The sequence below is a fragment of the Felis catus genome, chromosome B2, assembly GCF_018350175.1.
Source record: "Felis catus isolate Fca126 chromosome B2, F.catus_Fca126_mat1.0, whole genome shotgun sequence".
Classification (NCBI taxonomy): domain Eukaryota; kingdom Metazoa; phylum Chordata; class Mammalia; order Carnivora; family Felidae; genus Felis; species Felis catus.
This window is the reverse complement of record NC_058372.1, coordinates 21,891,583-21,901,133: the sequence shown is the minus strand read 5'-3', so window position 1 is coordinate 21,901,133 and position 9,551 is coordinate 21,891,583. Positions and strand designations below refer to the sequence as shown.

Sequence of the window (9,551 nt, the reverse complement as noted above, 5' to 3'; positions counted from 1 at the left end):
CTGCCTTGTTTAGTTATTTACATGTTGTCGATGTTCTCCCTAGAATATGAGCAACTGTGTGAACAGAGACCTTCTTTCCCAATCTTAGATCCCTATTGAATAGCGAGCACAGATAATAGGAGCAAATCATTTTTGTTTAATAGGACTGAGTAACATTTGTCTGTTTTGTATATGTTTCAGAGCAGATTTATTATGCTGGCCCCATCAATAATCCTGGATTTGAAATTCTCGAGGTAAGGTTTTGGTTTTCTGCTCTGTTCTGTTACTTAATTATTGTATCGAGCAGTTTCTTGAGTTTAAACTTCAACAGTTTAAACATTTTCCACTGACCCCTACCAAGAAAACCGTTCTTCAGTAAAGCTGATACCTCATGATGGGTACTCACAAACGCTTAACACACTGGTTTTACCTTTTTCATTATAACATTTTATGTCTGTTGGACCCTCTGGGATCCCCTGGGCAGACAGCTCCCACGGAGAGGGAGGCCCTCATCCTGTCCTTCAGGATGGTTGGTATCTGAGGGTACTGCATGGGCTAGAGCTGCTGGGGCGTGAGCTGTCTGTGAGGCTGGCTGTTCAGAGAGAGGAAGACACACACACACACACACACAAGCGTGAAGGGTAAAGGCCCTCAGGTACCAGCCTTACACTATTATTAGTGGGCTGTCACCAGGTGAATAAAATGCCCCCACCCTGAGCATTCACCGGCAGGGCTCACAGCTAAGGGTCCAGTTTTCCACAAATTCCTTTCCGCAAAATAATGTGACCTTCTTAAATGGCTGAACTCAAGCAGCTCTGACATGAGCAATACATTTTCAATATGCTACTCCTGAGAGAATCTTACGGGACATCATAAAAGGAATCACAAGGTTGTAATAACTTTGTTTGTTTGTTTGTTTCAACTTTAACCTCTCTGCTTTCTAGATCCCAAAACCCATCTATGGCTCTGGGAAAGGGTTTCCTTCTGCATAAAGAATCTGTTTAACTTTTCATTTATCTTGTGTGTGTTTCTTTTCTGTCCCAGGCTCTGGGTTCCTAAGGTGCAAGCCGTACTGTCTCTAGAACATTCTCTAGCTGTTGCTCCCACAGATGGGAAGTTTGCGGCTTCACCTTCCCCTCTGGGGTTCTCCAGAGTCTTCTCTGCTGGCCTTTCATTGAAATATTAGAGTCTTGCAAACTCTCTTCACTTCTAGGATGTGGAACCAAAATTCTCCCAGTTAGTTTTTTCTTTAAGTCTTTGCTACTTGAATTCTTTTTTCTTCCCCGATTTCCTCCTCAACCCCTCCCTTCCCCCTTCCCCTGGCAATTGGCTTAAAATTTGCAAACAATAGATTTTCATCTGGCATTACTGGCTTTTTAATTTTATATTATTTCAATTTATTTATTTATTTTGAGAGAAAGAGCGTGAGCAGGGGAGGGGCAGAGAGAGAGGGCGAGACAGAATCCCAAGCAGGCTCTGCATTGTCAGCACAAAACCCGATGCGGGGCTTGAATTCACGAAACCTGAGCCGAAATCAAGACTGGGACACGTAATCGACTGAGCCATCCAGGTGCCCTGCATTATTGACTTTAAAGAAAAAAAAAAAAAAAGCAGCTCCCCTCGGGAGTTGCTATGACCTGGAGGAGGGGAAAAGAACTTCCTAGAGACACAGAATCCTTTTGAAAGAAAAATCTGGCAGAGATGTAAAAAAGCTTTACTGCATTCCCCTAGGACACTTGGGTGAGCTCAGGATCTGCATTCCTCAACCAATAAGCGGTGCTCAGGCATGTCACCCGGTGTGAGGACAAAGCCAGGCTCAGGTGTCCTGGCCATGGGCATGGCTGCTTAAGCATCTACTGGTCCTCTTTGGCTGGTCCTCCCACCTCTTCCTCGTCTTTGGGGCCTAGGAAGCAGAAGCCTGGCCAGCCCTGACTGTGCCCCAGCCTGCTGACACCTGGCCAGAATCAACAGGGGACATCACCCAAGTGGGACACATGCAACCTGTCACGTATGCAGCAGAGGCAGCTGGAGGCCTTAATCTCAACATGAGCTCCCACGCTGGCGGGGGACCAGCTGCAGCCAGCCCAGGCTTCCTTGGCAGCCAGCCAGCCAGCAAGGCTCAGAGACTTTGCTTCCTAATATGGGACAGAGACAGTGTGAAGCCTTCTGGTTTTAAAAGACCTGCCCCGGATCCCCTCCTCCCACCAAATCCCCCAGAGATGGGCCTCTGTGCTAATTCTATCCCTGTTCGGCTGAAAACTTTTCCACTCAGCAGTCAATCTGCAGTGTCTTGGTATTATTTGCTTTTCAACACAGCCAGTCCCTTGGCCCAGACTGAGGTCCTGCCTGGAACCCTGCATCTCCAGGACTGCTGTTTTCTGAATTAGAATTTAGAGGCCTTTTGGAGTTCCAAAGTACGTGGACAGCTTACAGGGATGGTCTAATTTGCGTAAGTGCTAAGGATATAACTATAAATTCCTGACTCGCAAATTTAGTGCTCTCCTCAACAGCACAGAGGCTGCTGCTCTCTGTCCCTTGTCCCTCCCTACTCTGCCCCTCCTGTCCTCCTAGCATGTCCCTCCACCTGCCTGAGGATGAGCACAGTTGCCTAAATACCCTTACTCCTAAACCAGAGTATGCATATCCTGGAGGTATGTATGCACGTATGTAATGTAAGCAGTAATTCATCGTCTAGAACCTTCCTGCAAATACTACATCTTTTCTTAGGCTTATAAAGCAATAATGAAAAATTCATTTGGTTTTCAATAATTATGTAGGGTGTGTACCTGAAGGCACAGGGACTCTAAAAGAAAAGTGGACAGGAATGATGGCAATGATGGTGGCACAAACAGATGAGGTTCCCATTGCTCTTTACTCAGAATTAGTTCTCTAACTTTTACACTGCTTTGGTGAAATTCCTAAACTGCTTCTGAAATCACAGCTGCTCCTGTTTGGGTGATCAGCCTCAGGGAGCCCCGCTGTCGCTGTCGCAGGATCCTCCAGCTGAATGGTGCCCTGGGGGACGGCTGTAAGCAGCCGTCCCCCCTCAGCCACCATCCAGTGCACAGCCTGGCTCTGCCCAACGCACTTTTCATTGTTGGGGAACCCGCTCGCTCCTGGACCTTTGCTCCTTGCTAGAGAGTTGTTCTTTTCTTTTCTTTTCTTTTCTTTTTATTTTTTTAATGTTTATTTATTTTTGAGAGAGACAGAGACAGAGAGAGAGAGAGAGAGAGAGAGAGAACGAGTGGGGGAGGGGCAGAGACAGAAGGAGACAAGAACATCTGAAGCAGGCTGTGCTCTGACAGCCTAACCTGGAGCTGGAACTCACGAACCCTGATATCATGAACTGAGCCGAAGTCAGACGTTTAACTGAATGAGCTACCCAGGCGCCCCAAAAGTTGTTCTTTTCTAACAAAAACTACCTCTCATGCAAACTCCATCCAGTGTTCTGATTTCTTCCTTCCCTCTGGCTTCTACAGATTAAACCCCTTTCCTTCTCTGGATGACAGGCACTTCAAAGATGTGCCAGGAATCTCTTGAGATCCTTCCCTCTTGGGCCCTTTGCCCTGCTTCCCACTAAGTCGTGCCACCCAGAGTGTCTCTTCTCCAGATGGGTGAGTCTGCAGACCTGCCACCACCATGTGGCCTCTGGGGGCTTGGGGCGGGGCTTAGCCGCTGAGCAAACACATGGGTTTTTCTGCGATTCCATATATAGCCCAGCTGCTAACCACAGACGAAGGGAGTCCTCTGTGGAGTGTGGTTGCCAGAAAGGAACCCTAAAAGGTGGTAGTACTTTTTCTGATAGAGCACTGTGGTTTCGTGCGGGTGAATCTTGTGCCTGGAGGTCTTCTCTGTCTTCCCTGGATCTTCCAATTGCTCGGGCCAGAGTCTTCAGAATCACCCATAGCTCCTCTCTTTCTCTGCCACCCACATGGGTTTCCTCAGTAAATCATATGAGCTCTTCTTTCAAAATCTATGCAGAATCCAATCTCTCTTCTCACCTCCCCCATCCACTACAGGCCCGAGTGGTCTCCTACCTGGTCTTAACTGCTTATACTCTCTGTCCCTACAGTCTTTTTTCAGAGGGCGGCCGGAAGGATCTTCTTAACATGTATACATGATCAGGCCACTCCTCTGGGGAGGAGGCTCTCATGACCTGCGACCCTTTCCAAGTGGAAGCCAGTGTCTCCCCACCATGGCCTGTGAGGCCATCCCCGATTCATGTCCTTCCCCCACTTCCTGTGGTTCTGTCTCCCTACAGCCCCTTGGGCTTCCTTGCAGTTTCTCGAATGTGGGGCCCAGCCCTCAAAGCAGCTCCCCATCTACTTCAGGTCTTTGCCCAAAGGTCACCTTTGCAGCAAGGCCTGCCTTGACCACCCTACTTAAAACTGCCAACGGCAGTTGTGCCAACGGCACAAGCCCAGCCCCACCTGGCCCGGCCCGGCCCTGCTGTCCATCCCCTTCCCCGCCTGCATTCTCTCTGTGGCATCAGCACACACAATGCACGCACAGTGAAGTATCTCATGCATTGTCTGCCTCCCTGGTGAGGCCCATAAGCTCCACAACGTGAGTTCGGTTTCCTTGGTTCTCCTTCATCCCCAGCGTCTAACACACTGCCTGCACATAGAAGGTGCTCAGTGACTACCTGTCGAATGATTGACTGCTCTGGGAGTCACACACGTCATGCTTTCCCTGTGTCCCTTCCAGGGAGAATACCAGGTCTTGCTGGAACTGTATAATGAGAAGCGCTCCACCGTGGCCTGCGCCAATGCTACGGTCATTTGCTCCTGAGAAGCTAAGACACAGAGCACGCTCTGTCTCGTGGGAACTGCAGGCTGCCCACACTGAACCTGCTCTGGAAGAAACACCAGTCAACAACAGAGAGGCTCATCAGAGGCGCAGGTGCAGATTTTAGCCCCGGGGGCCAGACGTCCCCAGACTCCACAGGTGTACGTGCTTCTAAAGGAGCCTCCTGATGGTCGCCAGCCCGTGGGTCCACCCTCCTCCAAACGGCCAGGCTCTCCTGCTTCTCAGCTCCTCGGGAGCACTTCTTCAGTTACCCAGAATAAAGAAATCTGGCCCACAGTCGCTCCTGATGGTCTGTTCAAAGGATCTTAGTGCCATACTTGAGTTACAATGTAATTTCCTCCAGACAGGGTGCCAGGTGCTGGCGCAGCGTAAGTAGTTCTGAGATTCAGGAAGCTGACGTCCTGAGGATATTGGGAAAATATGCCCCTTCTCCTCCTCCTTCTCCCAGGCAAGTCCCAGGCCCTTTGGCTGCGAGGGCCGAGGAGCCGATGAAACCCTACAGAGTGACATCAAAGTCCCACCTACCAAACCTCATTACATCTTCACCCCAAAAGCCTTGGCTACCCCTGGCCTCAGCACACCATGGCTCTCAGTAATGCATTCATTCATTCTCCATGTGTAACTACTGAACACTTAAGTACCAGGCCCTGTGCTCAGCACTTAGGATTCTCCAGGGAGCAAAACACTGTCCCTGCCTCGTCAAGTGTGCGGTCCTTTGAAATATTAAAAAGTCATGTTGATCGGTGTGGACACATCCATTCACGCACAGAAACATCTCCTTCAATGCCCCCTGCAAAGGAGCCGGTTGCTGTCTGCTGTTAGAGCCATTTTGGCAGCCCTGTCTTTTTCTGTCCCAGGATGTGCAGAATTGCACGGTGGGCTCCACATCCCTGACACCATCCTGTGCCCTCCTCCCCTACCCCAATCCTTCCAGTGTCCCTCAGCCCAGCATCTGGCCCTCTTGCTCCTACTGGGGAACTGGCATAGGGTGACTGGGTTGACTTTGTAGGTCTTTGATATCCACACAAATGCCACTATGTTAGAGATTAAGACAGGAAAACTACAGAGTTTAAAAATGTTCATTGCTATTAATTACCATCCGCACATAATTAAACTACCCAGAATAGCAGGCTGTAAATGCCTGGGGAATTAAAACTTTAAAACCAGGATCTGAGGTTTTTTTGGCTATGGAGAAACAAAATTATAGCAGTGTCCTCACCTACACCCATAAATGCTCGGGAGAAAAGACATACTGTGGTTATGCCCCGCTGGGGAGCAAACCTCTGAATCCACACACGGGGGTGATCCTGTTATGTACACAGATGGCATTCCCTCAAGAGAGACATGCCCCTGTTTCCTTTCCCATAACACCCAGTAAAAGTCGTGTGGAGATTCTGGGCACTCACACGTTCCAACAGCTCAGGACAGTGGTCACAGCCTTCCAGAGGCAGGGACAAGTAGAAATAATCTCACTTCTTATTTTTCTGCAATTTCCCTTCCTATTCTTTTGTCCTCTTAAAATTCATTGACAATGCGTGTGTACGTACACGCGCGCACCTGCATGTGAGCATGAGACAGAGAGAGAGAGAAAGAGAGAGAGGTTCAGATCTCTGGGTTTGGCTTAAACAGGGGTTTCCGTGTACGGGGCTGGCCCTAGCCATGACTGAGTACTCATGAATACACAGAGGCTGCACTAAAGGATTGACTTGAGAGGAAACCAAAATGTTTCTGTGTCCTGTCACGGGCCTTAAATTTCACCGTGAGTTTCATTCCTGCAAGCTGAGAAAGTTTTTCACTGGTTCCGCGTCTCCTATTAAAACACAAACTGGGGCTGCCTGGGTGGCTCAAATCAGTTAAGCATCCAACTTCGGCTCAGGTCATGATCTCGCAGTTTGTGAATTTGAGCGCCACGTTGGGCTCTGTGCTGACAGAGTGGAACCCGCTTGGGATTCTCTGTCCTTCCTTCTCTCTCTGCCCCTCCCCGCCCTCTCTCTCTCTCAAAAATAAATAAGTAAATGAACATTTAAAAAAATAGTAAAATAAAACACAAACCATCTTGGTCAGAGAAATGCCAGAATAATTATCACTATTGAACACTCTGGCAGAAAATTAATAACTAAGATGAAGTTTGGAACTGCCCCTGTAGGAAGCAAGAGTTATTCAGGGAGGGAGCTGGGCAATGCCAAGGCAAGCTCTCTTGGGGTAACCCCCCCCACGTGTGGGGAGGGGAGTACACTGACAAAGAACTTAAGTTGTGTCTCATCTTCTCACAGAGTTTGCTGCTGTTTCAAAATCACTATAAAACATCCTAAATAAACTTCTCAATAAAATTCCCTGAAAAAAAAAAATCAGTTTGATTCAAGATGATGCTATGTTTCCAAAGAACTCTTGTGGAAACAAGACAGTTCCAGGCATTTTGGTGCCCACAGGCCTCTCCTTATATTTTAAATCTCTGTATTTACATATACAGTTAACCCTTGAACAACATGGGGATTAGAGGCACCAACCCCTCATGCAAGTAAAAACCCACATATAACTTTTGACTCTCCAAAAACTCAACTACGAAAAGCCTACTGTTGATAGGAAGCCTTACCAATCACACAATAAGTTAATACATATTTTGTATGTTATATGTATTAAATGTTGTATTCATACAACAGAGTAAGCTAGAGAAAAGAAAATGTTAAGAAAACATAAGGAAAAGAAAATACACTTACAATACTGCACTCTATTGAAAAAAAATCAGCAAAGACATGGGCACTGGCAGTTCAAACCCATGTTCCATTTTCAATTACACATATGCATGCTGTTCCAGGGTGTGTATCTATATATTTGGTGGGAAGGGCCCAAGGCCAGCACTCAAGCACAAAGCTGAAGATCCATTTGGGCAGTGTGACCAGGTCACTTAGAATGTTTCAGCATAAGGAACAGAGACTCAACTCAGTCTTAGACATACAGGGGCCTCCTTGGCCCCTTGATTGCTGAGCCCCCACGTGTTTCTGGCACAAGCTTTGGTTTGCCGCAGACACTAACACTTCTCATGGTGCTTCACCTCTATTTCTCCATGGTTCTTGCACCTCTGGCCCTCTGAATACTGCTTTCACTCTCAGTCTTTCCTATAACAGCAAATAGTTTCACACCCTGTCCAGTGTACAAAAGGAGAGAGACACCCTTCTCCCAAAGCCCTGCATTCCTTCTACGTGCAAAGGCTTGGGTCACATGACCTCTCTGGGCCCTTTGCTTTGGCCCTGCACTGATTGGCTTAACCTAGGTCATGTGACCCGGTACTGCGCGGGATCAGCCTTAACGCGGCTGGAACCACACTTGTCCCTAAGTGTAAACTGGGGGAGTTGGAGAGGGGTAAAAGGAGAAAGGGGGGAAAGATGCCAGGAGGCCCTAGCATGTCTGGAATTAGATCAGCACTGCAGTCCTAACCCTCCCCTAGCTGCTAACCGAGTGAGTGACTTAATTCTCTAACCTTGGCTTGCTCACCTGCAAGTGTCAGCGGTGACACCTGCCTTATAGAAGTACTGAGAGTTAAGAATGCATGGCAGACACTTAGAACAGAGCTTGGCAGGTGACTCAATAAAAGGGAGTTATTATGCCAAGGTGGTGCCTAGTCCCTTTAGGCTGCTGGGACAAGAGTCCCTTAACCCGAATGTTTTGTAAACAATAGACATTTATTTCTTACAGAATTTTGGAGATTGGGAAGCCCAAGATCAAGGTGCTGGAAGATTCAGTGTGTGATGAGATGCTGTTTCCCGGTTTATAGGAGCTGTGTTCTTGAACATGGAGGAAGTGCAAGGCAGCTCTCTGGGACTTTTTTCTTAAGGGCACTAAGCCTATTCATGAGGGCTAGACCCTCATCACCTAATCTCCTCCCAAAGGCCCCACCTCCAGATACCATCTCCTTGGGAGTTAGGATTTCAACATGTGACTTAGGAAGGACACAAACCATTTGTCAATAAGAGGTAAGAAGGAGCTAAAGCCCCTTTCCCTAATTTACTTCTCCTGTCCCTCCTACGTGATTGAGGCAGTCTTCCAGCCCTGCCCTTGCCCATAAGCCCACATTCCTTTTCAAGTATTCAGATGATTCCTTGGCATCTAGATTTCTTTCTTCTAAGTGCAGCTAGTTTTATCAGACCTGGGATGGGGCATGTCCACTGAGCCTCGTCCTGGAACCATGAACTCCAAAGAGGATTGAAGAGAAATATCCAGGTCCAAATTTCCCCCAAACAAAAACATTCTTTTTTTTTTTTTTTTTTTTTTACATTTATTTACTTTTGAGAGACAGAGAGAGACAGAGCATAAGTGGGGGAGGGGCAGAGAGAGAGGGAGACACAGAATCCAGAATCTGAAGCAGGTTCCAGGCTCCAAGCTGTCAGCACAGAGCCTGATGTGGGGCTTGAACCCACAAATTGTGAGATGGTGACCTGAATCTAAATCGAAGTTTAAAGGACTGGGCCACCCAGGCGCCCCTTCCCTAAACAGAAACATTCTAACCAGGCCAAACAGGCCCAGGAAAGAAAATGTGCATAATTCTTAATTAAATTTGTTTCTTGCAAAAGGAAAAAAGCAAAGAAAAGATACACATGCAAAAAGGAGGAACTAAATGTAACATCTGCACGTTTAACAATTACATCTGCCTTCAGCGAAAATAACCCAAAATAGCTAGCAAGAGAAGGGAAAGGGCCACATCCTGATTTTAACCCGAATTGTGAGGGAGGCAGTTCATCGGGTCTCGGCAGTTCAAGTCCAGATTT

The 9,551-nt window shown here is 47.6% G+C and overlaps 1 protein-coding gene across 4 annotated transcripts in view; it reads left to right on the top strand.

The window, feature by feature from the left end:
• LY86 (lymphocyte antigen 86) overlaps nucleotides 1–9,091 on the top strand; it is a 65,335-nt gene extending 56,244 nt beyond the window's left edge. The window contains exons 4-6 of one of the 4 annotated variants that reach the window (XR_002742197.2): nucleotides 181–233; nucleotides 3,459–3,593; nucleotides 4,687–5,064. Coding sequence is in view for 2 of the 4 variants with exons in the window: in XM_003985832.5 (XP_003985881.1) it covers nucleotides 181–233; nucleotides 4,687–4,770 (137 nt within the window). In the remaining 2 variants the exon portion in view is untranslated. Of the gene's footprint in view, nucleotides 1–180; nucleotides 234–3,458; nucleotides 3,594–4,686; nucleotides 5,065–8,481 lie in introns of those variants that run through there. The other 3 variants (XM_045057166.1, XM_003985832.5, XR_002156917.2) reach the window with 3 other exon arrangements.
• Nucleotides 9,092–9,551: the final 460 nt, after the last annotated feature.